At 61.4% G+C, this 22,467-nt stretch overlaps 2 protein-coding genes across 2 annotated transcripts in view; one reads left to right on the forward strand and one right to left on the reverse strand.

The window, feature by feature from the left end:
* The window catches only part of GSE1 (Gse1 coiled-coil protein), a 113,709-nt gene extending 105,794 nt beyond the window's left edge, over positions 1–7,915 (forward strand). Inside the window, 9 exon segments of the mRNA XM_067302395.1 lie at positions 74–398; positions 1,917–2,497; positions 3,307–3,419; positions 3,536–3,806; positions 3,959–4,081; positions 4,307–4,660; positions 5,228–5,542; positions 6,236–6,339; positions 6,989–7,915. Coding sequence (XP_067158496.1) covers positions 74–398; positions 1,917–2,497; positions 3,307–3,419; positions 3,536–3,806; positions 3,959–4,081; positions 4,307–4,660; positions 5,228–5,542; positions 6,236–6,339; positions 6,989–7,123 — 2,321 coding nt within the window. The 3' untranslated portion in view covers positions 7,124–7,915.
* A 2,588-nt stretch (positions 7,916–10,503) lies between these two features.
* GINS2 (GINS complex subunit 2) lies at positions 10,504–15,527 on the reverse strand. Its single transcript, XM_067302391.1, has 6 exons — positions 15,389–15,527; positions 14,604–14,718; positions 13,431–13,530; positions 12,230–12,356; positions 11,711–11,837; positions 10,504–11,372 (listed from the first exon to the last, which is right to left on the reverse strand). The coding sequence occupies exons 1-5, from the start codon at positions 15,476–15,478 to the stop codon at positions 11,712–11,714; spliced, it is 558 nt and encodes a 185-aa protein (XP_067158492.1). The 5' UTR covers positions 15,479–15,527; the 3' UTR covers positions 10,504–11,372; position 11,711.
* Between the last annotated feature and the right edge of the window lie 6,940 nt (positions 15,528–22,467).

The following is a 22,467-nucleotide window of genomic DNA, read 5'->3' on the forward strand; positions in this document are numbered from 1 at the left end:
AGCCCGGAGGGCTGCTCCGGACAGCCGGCGGCATCCTCACCCCGCGGCGCCCCCTCTTCCCTCCGCTGCCCAGAGAAGCTCAAGGAGTCGGTGCTGCCACCGCCGAAGCCCGTGCAGCACCCGCTGCACCCGCCGCCAACTTCCCACCACGCCGTGCCCGGCCTCATCTCCAACCACAACGTGTTCCCGCTGCCCGGCAGCAGCGCGGCCACGGCGCTGCTCATCCACCGCACCAACGAGGAGGAGAAGTGGCTGGCCCGGCAGCGCCGGCTGCGCCAGGAGAAGGAGGACCGCCAGTCCCAGGTGTCGGAGTTTCGGCAGCAGGTGCTCGAGCAGCACCTCGACATGGGGCGCGCGCCCAGCCAGCCGGAGCCGGAGCACCGCCTGGAAAACCCCAGGTAGAGCCGAAGCCCGCCGCCGGAGCGGGCTCGGGGCTTAGCCAGCTGCGTCTTGCCCCTCTCCGAGGATGGAGATTTGCCCCCCCTCTTGCTCCAGCTGTTGGTTACCGTCATTTTTCCGAGTACCTAATGGGAACTTCCCACGTTGCAGCTGCGTCCTCGCGTGCCCCGTGCCGCTCCGGCCGGGTGAGCCGAAGCCGGTGCCGGTGCTGGTGCGGAGGCGCCCGGCGGCGCTGCTCCCAGCGGGTTGTGCCGCGCCGTGCCGTGCCGTGCCGTGCCACGTGCGGGCTCCCTGCCCGGCGGTGCCATCCTGGCCGGCTGCGCTGGCAGCACCGGGGCTGCGGTGCCGCCCGGCAGCTGCGCGGCGGCGGGCGCCGAGCCCGGGACGTGGCCGCGGGCCAGCGGCCAGCTGCTCCCGAGGCGGCCGGTGCCTCTCGGCGCAGCGCGGCGGCACCTCGCAGCGCAGCGCCCGGGCGTTCCCGGGATCCCTGCTGCCGCTTCCCGGGAAGGGCGTCGCTCCCAACGCCGCGGCTGGGAAACGGGGGCGCGGGGGGGGCCGGGGGAGCGTTGCTGCGCGCTGCCGCGGCACGGCGCATCCCCTGCCTGCCGCCCGCGCCTCCCGCCTGATTGACGCCGGCTTTCCCGCTCCGTTGCTGAGCGCTTAAGCGGCGCTGGCTCATCCCCTTGGCTCTGCCAGCGGCTCCCGTTGTTGTTTTTGGGTATCGAGGGGATTAGCGCGGCTAATCAAGTCTAATAGGGAGCGGATTGCGGGGCGGCACAATGGCAGACACCGGCTGCAGCCTCCCGTGCGGATCCGCTCCTCCCTCCCCAAACCGGCCAGGAGAGGCCAAGGTCACCCCCAGCGCGTGCGGCCGAGCACGGTGGCGAGCGGGAGCGAGGCGAGGGGTCCCCGGCATCTTCCCGGCGCCGGCAGCCCGGCGGGCTGGAGGAACAGGGATTCTCCAGCGGGGGGGGGGGGGTGTCAATTGGTGCCGGGGGAGGCGACGCTTTATGCCGGAGGCGGCAGGTCCCGCTCGCCGCGGGTGTCTCGTGCCGAAGCTTTCGGCGGCAGCTGCGATGCGGATGGCAGCGCCGAGCCGAACTTGCTGCTCTGCTGCACAGAGGCCCCGGGCGCTCAGGCGGAAAAGCGTTAAACGCGCAGCTTCAGCGCATGAAATATTTATCCCGCTAACAGCTTCGCTCCTTCCCCCGGGCAGCCGCGGCGGGTTTCGCCGTGCCGGGGCGCTCCGTGTGGTCCGGCAGCCGCTGGCCGCCGTGCTCGCGGCGGCGCACGGACCCGTCTGCGCCCGGATTAGCAGGTTTCTCCCCGAGGGCGGCCGCCGCTTGCTTCGCCCTCGCCGTGCTGCGAGCCTGCGGCAGGCCGGCGGTTGCTTGCGGTCCGGGGCGTTTCGGGGTGTTTTCCTTCGCCCCGGCGGTCGGCGCAGCCCCTCGGGCAGGGCGCGATGGGTCGCCCGGCGCCGCTGAGCTCCCCGCGGCTCTGCTCTCCCCTCCCCGCAGGTCGGGACCGAGCCGGCACGAGGCGAGCGCCCGCGAGGCGGCGCAGCACTTCGGCGGCCCGCCGCCGCTCATCTCGCCCAAGCCCACGCACCACCCCATGGCCGCGTCCCTCTGGAACCCCGTGTCGCTGCTGGAGAGCGCCCCGGAGCCGCGGCGCCTGCCCGAGCCCCACGCGCTGCACGGCCACCCGGCGCCCTACGAGCCCGGCCGCCACGCCGTCCCGCTGGTGAAGGTGGAGCGGGTCTTCTGCGCCGACAAGCTGGAGGACGGAGCGAGGAAGCGGGAGGCGCTGGAGAAATACCCGCCGGCCCGGGAGCCCGGCGGCACGGAGCACGGCGCCTTCGCCCACGCGCCCTTCCTGGCCGAGCTGGAGAAGTCGACGCAGAGCATCCTGAGCCAGCAGAGAGCCGCGCCGGCGCCGCCGTTCGCCGAGGGCGCCAAGCCCGGCTCGCCATACCGGCCCCCGCCACCCCGCGCCCACGACCCCATGTACGTCTACGACGAGTTCGTGCAGCAGCACCGCAAGCTGGTCAGCAAGCTGGACCTGGAGGAGCGGCGGCGGCGTGAGGCTCGCGAGAAAGGTGAGGACGGCGCCGCGCTCCGGCCGGGGGGGTGGGAAGCGGGAGCCGGAGCGCCGGTGCCGTGCTCTGGGATGCGGCCCGGGCTGGGCTGTTGTTTGCCGTCGGTGCCGCGTGGACCGGGGGGGGGTAACGACCCCCTGCGTCTCCCCCCGGGGGGGGGAGGCTGCAAGCACGCTGTGCAAATGGTCCCGAAAGCCAAATCAGAGCCGCTCCGTAAATCCTCCGCTCTGGACGTGCCCAATTAATAAATGATGAACTGAGGCTAATAAGCTGCCTTTAAATATTAATAGGGCTGTAGGAGCGGGCATGGGAGCGGCGGCGGCGAGGAGCCGGAGCGCCGCGATGGGGGGGGGGGGTCGGCGCTGCCATCAGCCATCACCCCCCTCCGGCGAGGACGGGGGGCAGCTGCCCTGCAGCCGCGACCCGTGTTGCCCGGGGGGGGCTTGCACGGGGTCTGGCCTCCCCCCTGCTCCAGGGATGCAGCTGGTCTCCGCGCCTTGCGGGGCCGTTCATTAGTACAGCGGGAGCCCATCGGTGTGACGAGCGTGCTCGGTCTCAAGGGCTGGCCGTGTCAGGATGCGGCAGTGCGGGGACCGTCTGGGCGCAGCGACGGCCCGGCCGGGCTCTGCTCCAGCCCCAACATCCTTCCCCAGCTGGGCTCTTGCACGAGGAAGGGGGTTATTCCTCCAGCCCCACTTGCACCCAAACTGGTCCCCCTGTCCCCAGCCCCCCTCCGAGCACCCCGCGCGCGCGGGGGGTCCGGGCAGACGGGCTCCCCGGGCTCAGGCCGGTCCCTCTCCGGCCCCCAGGTTACTACTACGACCTGGACGACTCGTGCGACGACAGCGACGAGGAGGAGGTGAGGGCTCACCTCCGGTGCGTGGCCGAGCAGCCCCCGCTGAAGCTGGACACGTCCTCCGAGGTACGGCTGGCGCTCGCCGTCCCTCGTCCCCCGGGGGCCCGTCTCCGCCGGGGCCATTCCCCGGGACGGGATGGGACGGGATGGGACGGGGGTGACGTTGCCCTGCTCTCCCCCAGAAGCTGGAGTTCCTCCAGCTCTTCGGCCTCACCACGCAGCAGCAGAAGGAGGAACTGCTGAGCCAGAAGCGGCGGAAGCGGCGGCGGATGCTGCGGGAGCGGAGCCCCTCGCCGCCCATGGTGCAGAGCAAGCGCCGCACGCCCTCCCCGCGCCTCCCGCTCTCCACCCGCTACAGCCCCGACGAGATGAACAACAGCCCCAACTTCGAGGAGAAGAAGCGCTTCCTCACCATCTTCAACCTGACGCACATCAGCGCCGAGAAGCGGAAAGGTACAGCCATGCCCCGCGTTGGCGGGCGACGGGCTCCGGCTGCTCATCCCGCGGGATGCAGCGCTGCCGGCCCGCGTGCCCGGCGCCGCTCCCCGCCGCTCGCCTGCGGCCCTGGGTTTGCTCGGCTGAGCGAAGGCTACACTAAACCGCAGCTTCCCATGCCGCAGATAAAGAGAAGCTGGTGGAGATGCTGCAGGCCATGAAGCAGAAGACGACGCCGGCCGCCGTGGTGGTGAAGAGCTCCCCGCGGGACAGCCCCGGCGTCCCCGGCACCGGTAAGCGGCCGCGGGCTGATGCCTCCCGCGCTCTCGGCTGGTTTTGGGGGTTGCGGCCGAGCGGGAGGCGAGGGCGAGCGCAGCACCATGGCATGATGGATAGATGGATGCATGGATGGATGGATGGATAGATGGATGGGAGGCAGGGCATCAGGCAAGACGTTGCCCGGAGGGTGCCGGGATGCCGGCCCCGATGCCCCCTGACTCCGCTCTCGTTGCCCAAAGAGCCGTCAGCGCAGCCGCTCCTGGGGGATTCGGACAAACCCCTGGGGATCACCTTGCCGGAGACGCCGAAGGCGGCGGAGCCCGGCCGATTAGACCAGCTGAGAGCCCAGGAGGTGCCGCGGGCCAAAGAGGCGGTGGAGAAGCCGCGGCTGAGCGAGGGGCACGCGGGGAAGAAGGCGCTGAGCATCCTCAGCTACGTGCGGGGCCCGCTGCCCAAGGACATCCCGGTGCCGCTGTCGCACAGCATCAACGGCAAGAGCAAGCCCTGGGAGCCCTTCATGGCCGAGGAGTTCGCCCACCAGTTCCACGAGTCGGTGCTGCAGTCCACCCAGAAAGCCCTGCAGAAGCACAAAGGTACCCGCCGCCGGGCCGCTCGCGCTCCGCGCGGGAAAGCGGCAGGAAAGGCCCCCGCAGCCCCTCGCCGAGCGGCCGTGCGGGAAAAGCCTCCGGGAATGGGAGGATGCCGGGGAATTGCCGCTGCGTCCGCGCTTGAATGGCCCACGCGGTTCCCGGGGAGGGTAAAAATAAGGCGGCCGGGAGGGAAGCGCTGGGAAAATACGGCTCAGTTCCCGCAAAACTCACTCATTTCCATGCGCAGGAGTGCGGGAGATAGATAGATAAAGTTGCTGCAGTGTGTAGGGAGCAGGTGTAGACGGGGAAGGAAGAGAGGCGTCGCGCCGCGGCCGGCGTCGGGGCGGGAGCGGGGCCCTCTCCGACCCCCCCAAAACGGAGAGTTAACCTCGGAGACAGATTCGTACCTCGAGGGGAGCGTGTTAATGCAACCCGGTGGGGAGCGGTTCCACGGGGCGCGGGAACGCGGGGGCTTTGCAACCCCCTCCCCGACGTTTTGCAACCCCCCCCGGCATTTTGCAACCCCCCCGGTGTTTTGCAACCCCCCCCCGACGCTTTGGGCCCTGGCAGGGGGAGCCGCCTCGCTGACGGCCGAGCAGAACCACAAGCTCGACGCCTCCATCCACTACAACCTGCCCGAGCTGCAGGCGCCCGGCCGCCCCCCGGGACCCCCCCACAACGGGCAGCCCGAGGGGCCGCCGCTGCCGCCCCGGGCGCTCGCCCCCCTCGAGCACCGCCACGACTCGGCCTCCGACGACGACGACGAGGGCGACGAGGAGGAGGAGGAGGAGGAGGAGGAGGAGGAGGGGGAGGAGGAGGAATACCCCCGGCCCAAATGGCAAGGGATCGAGGCAATTTTTGAAGCCTACCAGGAGCATCTAGAAGGTACGGCGAGGGGCCGCGGCGCGCGGGCGCCGAGCGTGCCTCAGTTTCCCCGCCGCGGGCTCGCAGCTGGGGCGGCGCTGGCGGCTCGCCCGCCTGGCGGGAGAGGCAGAAAAGCAACAGGTGCGTATGAAAATTCATGGCGGCATGAAAAATTCATGGCGGCATGAAAATTCATGGCGGCGCCTATGCCCGGCGCCCTCCGAGCGATACCTGGAAAGCGGCGCGCCGGAACAGATCCAGGCGCCTGTGCGTGCAAAATGACCCCCCCCTAAAACATGGGCCTTTTTTCTTTTTTTTTCTTTTTTTTTCTCCTTCCTCTTCACTTTCTGGGTTTATATTCTGCAAACGCCTCTAGGAACAATCCCGAGCGGGTGTCGCGCTGTGCCTGGCCACCCCGCTCTCGGCATCAGCTCGGGCCACTTTACCAAAACCTCATTTTTTTTTGGCTGGTGAAGGGCTGTGTTTTGCAGCCGCTGGGAAAAGCCGATGGATTTATCTCCCGGGGCAGGGTGAAGGGCAGAGTTCAGCCTGCCGGGAGAGGAAAGCTTTATTTATTCCGGGCAGGGCAGACGCGGGGGGCGAGTGTCGTGGCACCTTGTTTGCAAGGTCTGGGAGGGTCGTGGGGGTCCGGGGCGGAGGCGGGAGGCCGGAGCGGGGCCGGGCGCTCAGCCCCGCCGCCCTCTTGCCTTGCAGAACAAAACCTGGAGCGCCAAGTGCTGCAGACCCAGTGCCGGCGGCTGGAGGCCCAGCACTACAGCCTGAGCCTGACGGCGGAGCAGCTTTCGCACAGCATGGCGGTGAGTGGGGGCCTGGAGGCACCCGGCCTCCCGCCGGGGCACCCAGCCTCTAGCGGGGCACCCAGTGCACCCAGCCTCTGCAATGCTCCCGTCCCCCTGCAAAGCATCTGTCTTCCTGCAATGCTGCCGTCCCCCTGCAATGCCCCTGTGCCCCTGCAATGCCCCTGTGCCCCTGCAGTATAGCTATTCTCCTGCGATGCCCCGTCCCCCTGAAATGCCTCTGTCCCCCCTGCCGTGCCCCATCTCCTTGCAATGCCCCTGTCCCCCTGCAATGCCCCCATGCCCCTACAGTGCTCCTGTCCCCCTGCAATGCCCCCATCCCCCTGTAATGTGCCCGTCCCCATGCAATTCCCCCTGTGCCCCTGCAATGCCCCCGCGCCCCTGCAGTACAGCTATTCTGCAATACCCCATGCCCCTGCAATGCCCCTGTCCCCCTGCAATGCCCCTGCAGTGCCCTTGTCCCCCTGCCATGCCCCTGCAGTACAGCTGTTCTCCTGCAATGCCCCTGTAATGCCCCCGTCCCCCTGCAAAGGGGCCGGGCAGCTGATGCAGCTCCCTGCACCCGCAGTGTCCGGGGGAGCCCGGGCCGGGTCCCAAAGCTGCCCCCGTCCCCCGTTCTGACTGTGTCTCTCCCCCTCCGCCCCTGCAGGAGTTGCGGAGCCAGAAGCAGAAGATGGTATCGGAGCGGGAGCGACTGCAAGCCGAACTAGATCACTTGCGGAAGTGCCTTGCGTTGCCTGCAATGCAGTGGTCTAGGGGTTATTTCAAGGGGTATCCCAGGTGACGCTCCTTGGGCTAGGCCGAACCTATAGTCTAGAAATAATAATCTATTTTATTACCTTGAATATTTAATATTTTTCACTGGGAGGTTTGAAGCTAAAAAAATAAAATTAAAAAAAAAAATAAAAATAAAACAAACAAACAAACAAACGGAGAATGTGCCATGCATGAAGCAAAGGACGCCGGGGAGCCGGGAGCGGACCCGAGCGGAAGAGCAGCCCCCGGCGCCGTCCCGGCCCTCCCGCTCGCCGCCGCGGCTGGCGCCCGCACCCTCGCCACGGGGGAGCCGGCAGGGCCTTCCTCCCTCTCCCCCGCCCCACACTTTATAGAGCTCAGTTCTCCCCCCCCCCCTTTTTTTTTTAAATTGCGATAAAAGACTCCACCGACAACACTAAGGCCCGCGCCGCAGCCGGAGGGGCCCCGGGGGGGGGGCCGCGCCAGCTGGGGAGCCCCGCGGCGGCTGCACGCGAGCCGGGTCCTGCACCCCGGGGCTTTCCACTGGAAATGCACTTCGCTATAAAACAATAAAGTAAATAAACGAATCAAAGGTACCTTTTTATTCCTGTTTGGCGGGGAAGGGGGGGGGGGAGAGCGGAGAGTGTACAGAGCTACAACACACACACACACGCACGCCCTATAGCTATATCTATAGACACACACACACACGCACGCACGCACGCACGCACGCATGCACGATGCTCCCTGGTGGGTTTAGATTTTTTTTTTTCATACTGAGTCAAAAGATTTTTTTTTTTTTTTTTTTTTTGCAATTTAAGAGTCAAAAAAAAAAGAGGTGCTTCAGCCTTGTACTGTATATATATATATATATATATTAAAAAAAAAGTTTTGTATGTTTTTATTACTTTAATTATTGTTATAAAAAGCTTGCCTTTTTTTTTTTTAATGTTTCTGCTTTTGTTTCTTCCCCTCCCCTCCCCCATCCCTCCCTTTTTTTGGGCAAAAAAAAAAAAAATATTAACTTGCTTTTAGTGTTTGTACTGCTGCTGCTGGTCAGGACAGGAAAAAAAAAAGATATTGAAGTGTTTTAAAAGACTTAAAAAAAGAAAAAAAAAAAAAAGAAAAACAAAACCAGTCCTTTTCCACTGGGGCCCATGCTGTCACACCCAGACTTTCTTTCTCTTGCTTTGCTACCAGGGTAGCGCCAGGTACTGGTACAGCCGGGGCCGATTCCCTCCCTCCGCCCTCTCCCTTGCAGGCATTTATATTTGCTTCCCCCCCCCCCCCCCGCGGGTCTCTCCGGGCCCTTCGAGCGCTTGGGAAGCCGCTGCAGACCCCAACGCCAGACAATCAATCAGCGCGCGGTGCCAAGCCGCCCCGCAGCAGCACCCCTGGCGCGGCGCTGAGCCCCGGCGCTGAGCCCGGCCTGCTGCCTGCCCGGCCCCAGCTCAGCACCGCTCCCGCCTGGCCACCTTTGGAGTCTTATTTTTATTTTTTCAATTTTTTTTCCCTCAACCGAGCCAGGCCGCAGGGCTGCAATGCATTTCCATGGCTCCTGGGAGGCGACGCCGAGGCCGATTGTAATTACGGGGCCAAAAGTGCCCGGCTAACCTGGCCGGCCCCAGCACCTCGGCCCCCCCCCCCCCCTCCCCCCGGGGCAATGGCAGGCTGCAAAAAATAAAAAATAAATTAAAAAAAAAATAAACCAGGCCCAGCAAAAGCCCTGCCGCGCTGACAGCAGCCGGGGGCCGGTGCTGCGACGGCAGAATCGAATTTAGCATCTGCGGCTCAGGCTTGTCGCTGGTACATGACTGACAGCAGGGAAAGCGGGCGCAGTTGTTAGTAAATTAGGCAGCTCTGCCTCAAAACACAGCCGGCAGGAGCCGCACTGTGCCATTTTTAGTCACTTTGCTAATCGGTGCGTGCTTGAACTCCCAGGGGAGGTTTGTTTTTTTTTTTTTAAAAAAAATTATTTATTTTTTTTATTTGCCACAAGACAAGCTCACGTCTACAGGAAAAGGTGACCTCTGCTTTCTGCTTTAAATTCCCTTGTTGCACTTGCAAAGAAAGCATTAAAAACCCCCTGGCCTCCCATTGGCTTTACCAAAAAAGCTGTGCAAGATTAAAAAGCAAAATGCCCTTGTGACAGAAATTAGTTTAATCTTTTTTAAATCCCAATTGCATAGCCAGCCTCTGGCCTACTAGCTGCCAACTCAAGACTTCACAATGAATTTTAACACAGGAAAAAAACAGACTTTCTGCTTGACTCGCTTTTTCCCTTCCCGGGTGCTGGGGGAGCAGGGAGGCTGGGGATGGGAAACCGGTGGCGAACGTCCCCTCGCCGCCACGGCGGCTGGCACCACACCACTTGGTGGCAATGGGCCGGAGCCTGCTCAAGGCGTAGCCTTGCTTCATAGCAATTCCCATACCGGGGCTGTTGTTGAGACAAATTTTTTCCCCCCACCCTCCCCTCAACAGCCCCGCAAGCCCATAACCAAGTTTTTGACCCAGTGCTTACGGTTTCTCAGAAGTACTCTCCCGCCCCGGGCCGTGCTGACTGGTTGTGTTTATTTGTGTGTACCTGTGCAGGATTGCTAGAGCAGTTAAACCCGAGCGTGGGAAGGCCAGGAGGAGGGGGCAGGAAAGCCAGGGCCTGCTGGGGGGCAGTTTAGATGCTGTGAAAGAAAACAAAACAAAACAAAAAAACAAAAAAGAGAAAAAAAAAGAACCTAAACCTGTTCTAAGTGTACTTGTTTGAATTAATTGTAATGTAATATATTATTTGTTGAATGTAGTAATTAGGTATTTATGAATATATTGCTGTAATTTCTGAAAACATCCAAAAAAATAAAATCTTCCTAAATCATGGCAAAGGATTCTTTCTCCCCCCACCAGCGCTGGAAAAGCAGTCCTGCTCCCCAGCAGAGTACCTTGCACAGGGCACGGGCTGTGCCTCGTCCCCCAGCGTGGGGGGGGTCACGCCAGCCCCCCCCCCGGCACTGGCATACCTCCGTCACGGTGTCAAAGAAGTGCTTCGCTCCCCCCCCCCCCAGCCGCTGCTGTTTGTGCGCAGGCGAGGCAGGCAGGGCACAGATGGCGGGCGAGAGCTGCGCTTCAGCTGCTGCGCGGCGGAGATGCTGGCCCAGATGCTCGGGGAAGGGCGCCGCTCGCAGCTTTCCACCGGCCGACGAGCAGGCGAACAGGCGCTACTCGTGTGCGGTTACATCTGGCATTTCCCCCCCCTTCACCCGTAATAATTACATCTGCTGCAACCGAGCTTGACGTAGGCAAGGATCCTGCCCTTGTCTGCTGGTCTGCCTCAGGGGAACGGGGTCAGAGCCAAAGCAGGAGAGCTGCGCGCTTTTCCAAGCACTGTCTAAGCCATGTACACTTGCTACACAGCATGGGACGAAACACAAGGACTGATTTGATATAGTTCACTCAGCTGCAATTTGGGGGGTTTATTTTTATTTTTTTATACACAGTTTCAGATAAAAAGAAGTCAGATGTATATTATAAAACAGCCTGGCTTTGGAGAAGCAAAGACATTTTCTTTTGTCCTTCTCCAAGGAGCAGATGGATCTGCTTCCTAGCCCGTCTCCCCAGCAGAATACCAGACACCTCTCATTGTCGGCACATCTTCCTTGTTCCAAGGCTCTGAGAAAATTCATGGTGAAGCACTGGCTTTAAATTTATTGCTTTCAAGCCAGTGTGTGGCCTGTGCTGCCCTCAGAAGTTCTCTCTATGAAGTACACCCACACTCTCCAGAGCAGAGGTATCTGCCCAACATCATTAGACAGCAGGCTAGTGCTGGCAAGCTACCACCTGCATCTAAGCAGACCTCTGGCAGAAACTGTCTCTGAACCAAAGACAGAGGCAAACCTCTGCAAAGAGGGCGAGAGCCCTTCACACACACGAGAAAAAAAAACTACAGCGCTGCAACATGACTGAGATGAACAGTGGCCCGGGGGGAGTGCCGTGCCACACAGCAGCGCTCGATAACACCTGCTCGGCGCTGAGCCAGGGAGCGTGCGGAGCGCTGTGCCTGAAGGTGAAGCGAGCTGACTGGGTCAGCTGCTGCAGCCAACAGCCACAGCTTCTGTCAAACCGGGCACAGGGGAAAAGACTGACACAACAAGAAACATCTACCATCTACGCTGCTGTGACACCAGGTAGAAGCAGACCGCAAACTCCATCCAAGAAGGCAGGAACGTGTTCACAGCAAGGACTCCCAGCGCTGAGCTGCCACAGCCGATTCGTCTTGGAGCGAGAGCGGCGCTGAAGGGGGGAGAGTCCTGCCAGGGACCATGGTCTGCGTTGCTCAGGAGGTGCGTGGCTGAGCAGAGCTCAGGAGCTACCGCGCAGGGAATGGCCCCCTTGCCACCGGCAGCTCTGGCGTGACTCACATTTAGCCACAAAGCTGCCTGCACCCTGCACCGCCTGTGCACAAGCAGAGCGGGAACTGGGTGCAAGTACCGCCAAGAGGGAGCTGTGTACAGCTGATAAGAGACGAGACGCCTGTGGTTTCAGATCTCTACGGGGAGGTGTGGCTGGCCGGATTAATGAACCCCTGAATGCTGGCTGAGCGGCAGAGCCCTCTCTTGGGAGCTTTTAGGCCAGGGTTGGAAAATACCTCAGAAATCCTGAGAGTGGGCACTCTCGCCAGGCTGAAGGTTGGTCCGGAGCTTGTACATGTGATCTAAGGCTTGAGTAAGAAAAGTCCCGATTGTGTTGATTTCCATCAAGGTTAAGTTATCCAGCTAAAAAAGGCAAAGAAAATAGCAGAATCTGGGGAAATAGCACTACAGCGCCTACTGCAGTGGAGAACAAGGAACTTAGAAAGCAGCTTTGCAGCAGAGGCACACACTTTTCCTTCAGTGACACCCCAAGGGACTGGCCCAGCTGCCACCCCTGGCCAAGAGAAGCATATGACCAACGAGAGCACTATTCTCATAACACGTGGGGAGCTGCAGAGAGAGGTTTCAGCATATGGCTTTAGTTCCCAGCTGACAAGCCCATAGCCCAGGAAAAACATGCCCCAACTGGCATTTTCATGAGCAGCTCTAATCAGTCACAAGCCCACACAATCACATGGCATCTGGAACACTCCCAGGACAGAGCTAGCAAACCTCTCCAAGCGTCCCTACTGTACCTTGGCATGGGCCTCCTGCTGTTTGACGAAGCTGTCCGCAGACAGCCGCAGTTTGGCTATCCGAGTGTCCCAGGTATCCTTAACTAGCGTTCGAATCTCATCGGCTTTTGGGATGTTGTCTGAGGCACTAGAGGAGGAGAGAGCAGAACAGGCTGCAAGGGACTCGTACATTATGTCACTGGCACAAGCAATGCTGGCAGTTTTTCAACCCTCTAAGGCATAAGCAGAGCAGTTTGCTATATAAAAAAAAAACCCCAGCAACTCAACATTAAAATCCAGCCTGGTACTTCTGCTGCTGGGATTTTTGGGATAGTTTATTTACCCAGGAATTCTCAGCTCTGATGCAGCATCTGGTTCTCACTACAATCCTTCTGCTCTTTAATTGCCCAGCTGGTACAAGGTACAAGGAGGGCCAATAACCTGGCCAAAGTCACACTCAGCCAGGGAATGTAAAGGGCTCAACTGCGATTACAGTCAGAGTCCAGACCTCTGCTCTCACAGCTCTATCGGAGAGCATTAAGTTGAAAGGACTGTACAAGTTGTGTCACATCCTCCCATTAAGGCAATTCAGCACTGCCCTAAGGACCTCGAGAGATCAGATCAATTCACATGGACAGAGCTGTCAGGCTTATTCTAGCGTGCGGAAAGGAGCTGCACGCCAAGAGCGTCATCTCCAGAGGAAAAGCCAGTGCTTAAGTGACCACCGCACTGTAATCAAGGGCTTGAAGTCAGAAGACTCTGTGCTTAGAAAAATACCAGCCAGCACATTTTACAAGTGAAATGCCTCAGCAGGCATGAGTTTAGACTCACAATATTCCTGATCTCCTGCCTCTCAGGCTGAGGAAAGAAGAGCTTTCCTTCTGAAGGAGAGCCAAGGAAGACGCCTGGAGGGTTTAAGCTGCTGAACAGATTGCAGCCATGGAATGTGCTGCAGATACCCAAGGCCTCTATGCTTAGCTGCTGCTCAGTAAAGCAGCACAGCCCCAATTATCAGGCCACAGAACAAGCAATCCCAAGTTACTAAAATGCAAAGTTACCATGAGAAAACTGCTGCAACAAGATCTTGGCAAGCTGTGAAATAAACCTCCATTAACTCTCACTTTCCCACAGGCCTCTGGGGTTGCTGCCAATAAAAGCTTGAAGAATTGTCTATGCAAGCATTAACTCAGGCGGAAACTGTTACAATACATTTCCTACTTACTAGTTTAATAGCAGCTTTGTGAGTTCCATATAATAGGGACTGGGCATTGGAGTGAAGGTGTCCTCTTTACGTTCCTGGTCCCGGATTTCCTCCAGTTTTTCTGAAACACAACCATGAATGGTCAGCTTTTGCCAGATCTTCAATGCTCCAGACATGATTTTTCCCCAGCAAAAACCAGACACTATTTCTGTAGGACCAACTATTTCTGTATGTCCTGTTTCAGGAGGACCAACTACACATCAAAGTTTACACCAGTTGGAATCAATATATGGACAGAAAAAGGCTTCTACAAGGAAGAAAAACAACCCTAACAGCTAATGTCTGTTCTGGTGTCTAGCATCAGCATTGCCACAGCAGCTCTCAGCTCCCTAGGGAGAAAAGATGCCCATCAACACACACACGGATGCTGACAGGCATTGCAAAACGGCTCTCTGCACACCAGGCTAGGAGGCTAAATCTACAGCAGCTTCATCACCACACTGATCACCAGCTGGAAGAGAGGGTCCCTTTACCCACAAAACACTTCTACTGATTTTTGTACTCTTGATTGAATAAAGTAGGGATGTTTGATGCAGCTCTCTCTCTTACTGCAGCTTCATTAGTATTTACTTCTTTTCTTCCTCAGTTTTTCCCAAGATTACAAAAAGGAGGGGACCATGATTCTCGCTTTTTACAGAGCGAGAAGACCTTTGATTTCTCATGCCTGCAAGGAAAAGGACTTCATGGAGTGAATGAACAAGCGATTAAAACACATATACGCTCTCCAAAGTCACCCTCTTCACAGAATGTCATCCAAGGTCACCAAAGCTCTTTACAAACAAGCCTTGTAGCAATGCAAGTGTTGCTCGCTGTATCACTGGTCAGAAAGGGCACAGAGCACGGAAGCGGCATGCTGAAGATAAGTGGCAGAGCCAGGAATGAAATCTAATCCTTGTTCTTCCTAACCAGGGAAGCACAAGTTAAACATCTAGCTTGACTTGGAAGATTACATGTCTGGTAAATATAAAATTTTCCAGTGTTGGAACATCAGTGCCTTCTCTCAGAGTTACTTTGCATTTGTTGATTTATGCTTCCCACTAAAGGACAAAAACTAGATGTCTGTATTTTGTGTTTCTGCTGGACCCACTTAAGTCTAGGGCTGAGGTAAGCCTGAGTTTAAGCTGCTGTGCTTACCAACATCCATCCATTCTGGAGGTATCAGCCGACATTTTTGTCTCTGCTTCAGATTAATGGCCAACCAGACAGGTACTTCCACTGGCAAACCAGGATTGAAAGGACCTAGATCTCCCTGGAAGATGAATTTAAGATGAGAATAAGACAGTTAGCAATGGCTAGGATACTGCAATACTTATCTGTTAAACCGGCCTCAGCCATTGCTAAAGAGGATGAATTTTCAGGGGATTTTGAAAAGCCCAAGTCAAACAGCATCAGAATTGCCTCCTCTTACTTTCCATAATTCTTGCTCACAGATTTTGGCTCCTTTCCCTCGAGAAGTAATAACTTCTAACATTTCCAGGGCATTTTCTGTTTCAAAGCATTTCACAAAAGTTAGAGCCAGAAATTACATTTCTCATGGCGATGCGACCCCGCGGGCCCAACGCAGGAGGCATATCTGGGGGTGTACAGCCCTGCCCACTCCCCAACCGCCGGGCAGGGGGCAGGCTGCCTCGGCCCCAGCCCTGCTGCCCTCTCACCCCCGCCATCTTGCCCCACCCCAGCCCCTGCCCCCACCATCTTGCCCCACCCCAGCCCCTGCCCCCGCCATCTTGCCCCACCTCAGCCCCTGCCCCCGCCATCTTGCCTCACCCCAACCCCTGCCCCCGCCATCTTGCCCCACCCCAACCCCTGCCCCCGCCATCTTGCCCCACCCCAACCCCTGCCCCCGCCATCTTGCCCCTCCTCAGCCCCTGCCCCTGCCCCTGCCCCCGCCCCCGCCATATCCGGCCACCCCAGCCCACCCCGATGAGGTGGATCCGGTCCAGGCTGAAGTTGGGCACGATTGTCACCAGCTCCTTCTCGGCCAGGAACTCCGCCTCGGCCGGCTCCATGGCCCCCGGGGCGCGGCCCCCGGGCGGACCCCGCCGGCACCCGACCCGCACCCGCCGCGCGGCCCGGCCTCTCTCCCCATTGGCTGAGCGGCGGCAAAGCCCCGCCCACAGCGCCCCGCTTCCCGCCGCCGGACCCATTTTCGCGGTCCCAGCGTCGGGGCGGGAGTTCGAGCAGCTTGAAGCATTCTGATTGGTTCTCTGGAAGAGCCGTGGGTCGCTCATTGGTTAGTAGGGCGCTCCCATTTCTGATTGGCTCTTCTACTCATGTTCTGCTCTGTGACTGGCTAGTGTTGCAGCCAGGCGGAAGGACGGGCTGCGTTGCTCGTAATGGACAGTCTCGGCCAATCAGCTCCCAGCACTTGTTGCCAGGGCGCCGAAGGGACCGCAGCACCCCCGCCCACACACCTGCCCTGGCAGGCGTCTGCGCATGCGCGCCGCGCGCCGCGCCATTGCCGCCCCCTGGCGGCGGGGAGGGGGCCGCCCCGCGGAGGGGCCGCCGGGGCGCCGGGACATGGGGACACCCCTGGGACACCCCTGGGACACCCCCCCCCCCCTCCCCCGGGCACCTCCGGGCACCCCTGTCCCCAGTGCAGGCCAGGGTGCACGGGCCAGGGTCAGCCATCGGCTCTCCTGCCCTCCTCCATCGCCAGCTGTCCCACCCCATCCAGGCGTCCCTCCGTCTGCCTGGGCAGGTACCGGTGCTAGCCATCCGTCCGTGTGTCCTTCTATCCACCCATCCATCCATCTGCCCATCGCTTCCCAGCCGTGTGCCATCCAGCCAGCCATTCATCCATCCATCCGTCTGTTCATCCCTTCCCATCCGTGTGCCATCTAACCATCAATTCACCCTGCCATCCATTCATTCATCCACCCATCCATTCATCCATCCATCCATCCATTTATCCCTGTGCAGCTGCCCACGCTCTTGTACCAGCCATCCATCCATTCCCTCCATTCATCAGTCCGTCCTTCCCCATCCATCCTCTGTCCTCCCATCCATGCCTTGGATCAGCAATCATCTGCCCTCCTTCTCCCATCTATCCATGCATCCGCATATATGCATGCACCTCCATCCATCCATCCCTCCCTCCTTGCTCCGCCAGCCCGCCCATCCTGTGCACCAGCCAGCATCCATCCATCCGTGCACTTGGAGCAGCCACCCACCCGCACCGTTGCACCGTCCGCCCAGCTACCCATCCAGACACCTAGGTTATTTTATCTCCATCTGTCTGTCCATCCGGGTGCATTTTTAGCCCATCCATCCCTTCGAGCTCCTTTGCCACCGGACTGCCGTTATTAGCACCTGGCAAGGCCTGATGGAGGGAAGGGCACAGGTTTACAGGGGTGAAGGCTGCTGCTTTGGCAGGGGTTGACCACCTGTGCCCACATGTGACCGGTGACACAGTGGTGGCCACAAACAACCCCTTGAGATGTGCAACCCAGGAGCATCTCTGCGGGGTTTGCTCCTGCCTCTCCCCGGCCCGGTCCTCATCCATTCCCTGGGCTCTTGCGGAGAAAGGAGGAGATGCCGGAGGGAAAGACAGATGGGGAGGGCCGGGGCCGTGATTTCGGGCACTGCCAGTCCGGCTGCTGGGTCACCATGGCAACAGAAGCCCTCCAAACCTTATTAGTGGTGACAGGTCTCCTGGATGCTCGGCTCCATCACCCGGCCCTGCTGGATTCAGCCGCCCCCGGGGGCCTGCGGAGAGGCAGCGGCCCCCCCCCCCCCCCCGAAGCTGGAGCTGCCCGTCCCCGGGGAGCGACACCCGCTGTCCTCCCGGGATGCGTTACGGCTGTGCCAGGCACTCTATAAATGGCTCTGACATGGTGTGAATACACTTTTGTGTCTTTTGCCATCTGCTGCTGTCATTAAAAAATTAAATTTCCATCTGTTTTCACACTCTTCCTTCCCTCCCCCCCCCCCCCCCCGCCTTTTCCCGTAGGCTCCTGGCGAAGCCTCTCTGCCGGGAGCATCGCCCCCGCCTCTCCGGGGGACGCGGCCGGGGCTCCCGGGGCGCCGGGCTCGGCCAGGACCCGGCCCCGGCGGCGCTGGAGACGCTGCTTTGCACGTGGTGCTCTCCGCCTTGCTCCTCGCTGAGCCTGTCTTCCGGTGCCGCTCCGAATCAGCTTCCGTGGGTGCTTCTCGTAGGAAAAGCGAACAGAAAAAAGCCCGCCGTCCCCCACGTGCAAACGCCGGCGGCGTCTTCGCCCGAGCACGTCGCAGCGGGATGCAGTGCATCCGGAAGGATTCAATGGGGAAGGCGGCCGGGGCAGCCTGGTGCTCAAGCGATCCGGGGCTTCCCCAGCGCTTCCCTGCTCCGAGGTTTATAATTCTTTAAGGCAACCCATTGGGGGGGGGGGGGGGAGCGTGTCCGGCCCTGCTGTGCCTCTCTTTACCCATCTGTGAAATGGGCTTAGCCGAGCTTTTGTCGCCTAACTTGCCATGACTACTTCTCTTTAGAACATTTACACGGACGTGCAGCCCTGTTTCCCACCCACTGCTCCGAGGAGGGCGGCGAAAGCCAAAGGGAGCCGGAGGGTTCAAACCCGGACAGGCTGGTCCAGGCTGCACGGCGCTGAGCGCTTTATTCACCGCCAAAGAGCCGCACTTTGGAAACCCCTTTGCAATGTGTTTAGAAAAGAGGAGGAAAAAAACAGTCCTCAATGTCCCAACCTGCTCGGAAACGACCCGTTTTAAAGGTGCTCATCCGCTTTTGGGAAACGCTGCGGTTTCCCCGTGCCGCCCGGGGCATCGCCGTGCTCCTGGGACCTCTTCGCCCCGGACGATCCCGGCTTGCGCCGCGGGGCTGCCGGCTCCATCACGGCGGAGCGGCGGCGGCCGTGGGAAAGGTCCTGCTGGGCTGGTTGCCTGCCCCCGGCGTCCCTGATCCCGGCGCGGTGCTCAGCTCCCGCTGCACGGCGGCTCGGCGCCGGCTCGCCGGGGCTCCCGCACCAGCGTCGTGCCCGTGGGGGTGGGCGGCGTGACGATGATGGCGGGGACCCGCAGGTGCTTGTCGTCGCCCGCCGCCGCCGCCCGCCGCCCGCCGTTCCCGCCGTTCCTGCCGCTCACGCACGTCTTCAAGCCTGGAGAAGGGAAGAGGGATGCAAGTGCTGGTTATAAACCGAGCCGGCTGGATTGCATCTGCCGGGGAGGAGAATCCTGCCCCGGTGCTGACGGCTGAGCGAGTGATGGGGTCCCCGTGGGGACGGGGATGCTCCTGGGGCACGAAACTGCTCTGGAAACTGCCTGAAACTCCAGCAAGCCAAAATTTGGGGCTCAGTCTAGCCCCGCCGACGGCACCTCTGACCCCTGGGGCTTTCTGCGCTCTTGGCTTCGCTGCGTTCCCGTGGCCGGCAGCTCCGTGGCTCGGCTGCGCCTGCCGTGGGAAAAACAAGGCCGGACTTTCCCACAGCCTCTCCCATCTCTTCCCTTCCCGGGGTCTTTCTTGTCCCAGGAGGAATCTTGGCCCCTGGGTGCTGGGGCCGGGCAGAGCCGGGTGAAAGGGAGCTGGAGGCACAGCTGGGCCGGGGAGCGGGCTGGGAGCAAGCAGCGGCACCGGGAGCCGGCAGCCGGCGTGTCTCAAGAGTGCCCTCTCCCGTAAGCCGAGACGCGGCCTCGCCGGGCCAAGCCTCGCCGGGGAAGGAGCCGCCTTCCTGCTGGCCGCTGGAGCCAGCCGGAGCGTGGCCACACTCGAGGCTGCCTGGGAAAGCCATGTTGGGAAGCGGGAGACGAGGGCCAAGGAGGCGCACGCTGCCGGAGGGGGGGGGGAACGGGACACGCCACGGGCCCCTGCCGCCCGCTGAGCCGAACGATGCGGCGGCGGCGGGCTCAGCTCAACCCCGTAGCAGCCGCCGGAGAGTCCACAGCGGCGTGGCGCCCCGGGGGGCCGAGGCGAGGGCCTGTGGCAGAGGCGCAGCCCCGGCTCTCGGCGCCCGGTAAACGCCGAGACCTCGCCCCGCCGGGGAGGAGAGCGCTTTAATCTGCTTTTTAATCAAGAGAAAAGCCCTGCTCTGCCGGCAGGGCGGGGGGAGAGAGCGAGGCAGGGAGATTTTAACTCTTCTGAAGCAGGAAAATGCCCAAAGGGGACAGACACTGATATTTTTAATCTCTTTTTAATTGAGGATAAAGCCCTGCCTTATGTAAGAGAGCTGGCGGAAGGGGAGGGGGGGATAATTTTATTTTATTCAAGGCTCGTAGCTTATCTGCAGACGAAGAGAGACAGCCGTATTGGAGGGGCAGACGGATATTTGACGGCTCTGACCTGGCGCCGGGCCGTGCCGGGTTGGGAGGGGGGGATCGATGGCAGGAGCCGAGCCCGGGGATGCCGGGGGCTCGGCTGCCTCCACTCCCCCCCATGTTTCCCGTCTCAGCCCCCAAATCCCCCGGCTTAATCCCCCCCGTTAAACCCAGGGGGGTTTAATGGACCAGAAAACTGCACCGCGGCGAGGCTGAACCGAGAGCCGCCAACGCGGCGCTTTCGCTTTCATCGATATTCGAGGCACTTTGGGAAAACTTTCCCTCCGAGGACCGGGCAGAGCTCTGCGCTGGCGGGGTCCCGAGCGGCAGAGCCAGGCCCTCGGCTTCTCGGGAGCGCCGAGGCGTGCGGACGCGCTCTGCCTTTCGGGTAACCCGGCAGCCGGTGCTTACTGCCGCCCCGAGCGAAGCGCCCGGGGCGATTTCGTCCAAGGCGCCGTCGTGGTAGCGGGGCTGGGGTGGATTTGGGGAACGCCGGCTTCGAAATAAAAGCTAAGCCTCCAGCAAGCTCAATTCGGGGATGTTCTTTCCAACTTTTAAAGGGCTTTTTTTTTTTCCTGGGGTGGCGGCACGAGGGCGCCGACGGGCACGCCGGCGCGGCACGGCGCCAGCCGGAGCCCTGCCTTTGCCCGCAGCCTAGCGGGGCGAAACGAAAGCGGCAGCAGAGCCGAGCGCCTCCGCAGCATCCTTCCTCCGACCCGGCCCGCTTCCTGCAGGGCTCAGCCAGGCTCGGTCTGCGCCGCTGCCGGGGCGGACGGGGGTTTCACATCCCCATGCCGGGACCGGCTCTCCCTAGGGAGCGGGGATGTGCTTGGCATCCTTCGCTGTTTTGGCAGTCTGCCGTGCCGGGGCCGGTCCCGGCAGCCTCGGGGAAGAGGCACTGCTGGAGTTGTCTCCATGGCCTGGAGCGCTCGTTCCTGGGTCTAGCATCCCTGGGGATGCCCTTGGAGGACCGGTGCATCAGAGGAGCCAGACCTGTTGCAGATGACGCCTGCCCTCGCATAGGGTTTGTGCCTGGGCTCTGAGCCCTGCTCTGCCACCGCCTTCCAAAATGCCCTCGGTCACATCCCTTAGCCTCGGGGGGAAACGCGGAGCTGCAGCAATGCTTTCGCCTAGGGACGCAGGAGGGAACCGTGCACGAGCAACGGGGTCTCCCTGCACGCGTAGGCCACCCTGAACACGCTCTCCGATGCGTGCCCGTGCCAGGCGAGCGCGGCACGTGATGGGGAGCGAGCCCATCGCGTGCTGGCCGCACTGCACCCCCCGTCCGGCCGGGGCTCCGCGTGGGAGCCGGCAGCGGGCTCAGCCTCCGCCAAGCAGCGGTGAGAGCTAATGGGAGCTGCGATATTCAGCGTTTGCCCTGATTGCCCGGCGCGGGGGGGGGCAGGCGCATTAAAAGCTCCCACTTTCTCCAGCCTGGAGCTCCTGGAGACATCGCCGTCCCCATCCCCATCCCCATCCAAACTCCATTAAGGAAATTAGTGTTCGGTGAACAGCGGCAGGACAGAAACCTCCCCCACATCCCCACGGGAACCCCTGCGTCCGCTCGGCCTTTCTGGGTGCTGGCAAATCCCTGGGAAGAGCCGCGCCGTGAACCGCCCTGGCTGTGGGGAGGATGCTCGGGGCGAGACACTGGCGACGGGGACCAGGGCACCCGGCCTCGCCGGCATGCGACAGCACGGCCACCGGGACATGGGGGCCTGCGCGTGCGTCCTTCCCCACTCCCAAAACTGCCAGCCTGGTTGGGTCTGAGGTCTTTCCCATCCCTAAGGAAATCCCCACTGATTTCCCACGCGGCACGGCCAGCCCTTGGATGCTCCGGTGGCCGGGGCAGGGCTTTCCCAGGGGGAGCTCGGGATCGGACCCCAGACCGGCCACGCTGGATGGGGACCGCAAAAGCCACCTCGGGGTGACACGCCAGGACCCTGCGGCGGGGCCCCAAGCCGCCGGGCTCGCGACCTTCCCCGCTGCCCACAGCCCCCGCCGCTCCCGCCGGCAGGAGAAATCCCCGGAGGAGGCAGCAGGGATGCGGCACCCCAGCGCCGAGCCGCACTCACCTTTCAGGCAGGATAACTTAAGGCCCATGTTTTCATCCTCGCCGCGGCGCCCGGCTCGCCGGCCCTGCCGCCCGCCCTCGCCGCTCGCCCTGCGGAAGAGAGGCGAGCGTTGCAGCCCGCGCCGCGGCGGGAAGCGGGGCCGCTGACGCCGCGAGCGAGAGGAGCCCCGGCGAAGCCGACCGCTCGCTAGAAGCGCGCACCTATGCGCGTGCGGATATATATAGGCGCCCGGGCGCGGAGCGCTGCCTGGGCACAACAGGAAGCTCTGCTGTTCGACAGAAAAACCACCGGCTGATGTCACGGCGTTTCGTGACTCAATCTCGGCCGCCGAGTTTCGGGAGGAACTTTTCGCCGCGGAGGGTGGGAGAAGCACCCGGCGCTGCCGCACCGGCTCGGGGGGCTCCCGGTGCCCCGCGGACGCTCTCAGTCCTGCGGGACGAAACCCGCTCCGTCCGCTCCCCGTGGTGCAGCAAACGCTTCCGGCACGGCAGGCGAGGAGGCTGCGAGCGGGAATAGGATTGCTATTGATGGAAACAGCCGGCGCTTTCAGAAAAACCCCAAAGCCACATGCAGGAACTCAAGGAGGGACGTGCAGCTACTAAATCCGCATCCCGAGCCGCGTGGCTCCGGGGCTGCCGCCCTCCCCGGCGCCGCTGACCCGGCTGAGCCCGTGTTTT

Source organism: Apteryx mantelli, chromosome 10 (genome assembly GCF_036417845.1).
Source record: "Apteryx mantelli isolate bAptMan1 chromosome 10, bAptMan1.hap1, whole genome shotgun sequence".
Lineage (NCBI taxonomy): Eukaryota > Metazoa > Chordata > Aves > Apterygiformes > Apterygidae > Apteryx > Apteryx mantelli.

Coding starts and splice junctions, on each gene's coding strand:
- GINS2 (XM_067302391.1), bottom strand. CDS start 15,478: ATGGAGCCGGCCGAGGCGGAGTTCCTGGCCGAGAAGGAGCTGGTGACA. Junction 12,357..13,430: donor ACAAAGCTGCTATTAAACTA/GTAAGTAGGAAA, acceptor CTCCTCCTCTAG/TGCCTCAGACAACATCCCAA. Junction 11,838..12,229: donor AGCAGGAGGCCCATGCCAAG/GTACAGTAGGGA, acceptor TGCCTTTTTTAG/CTGGATAACTTAACCTTGAT.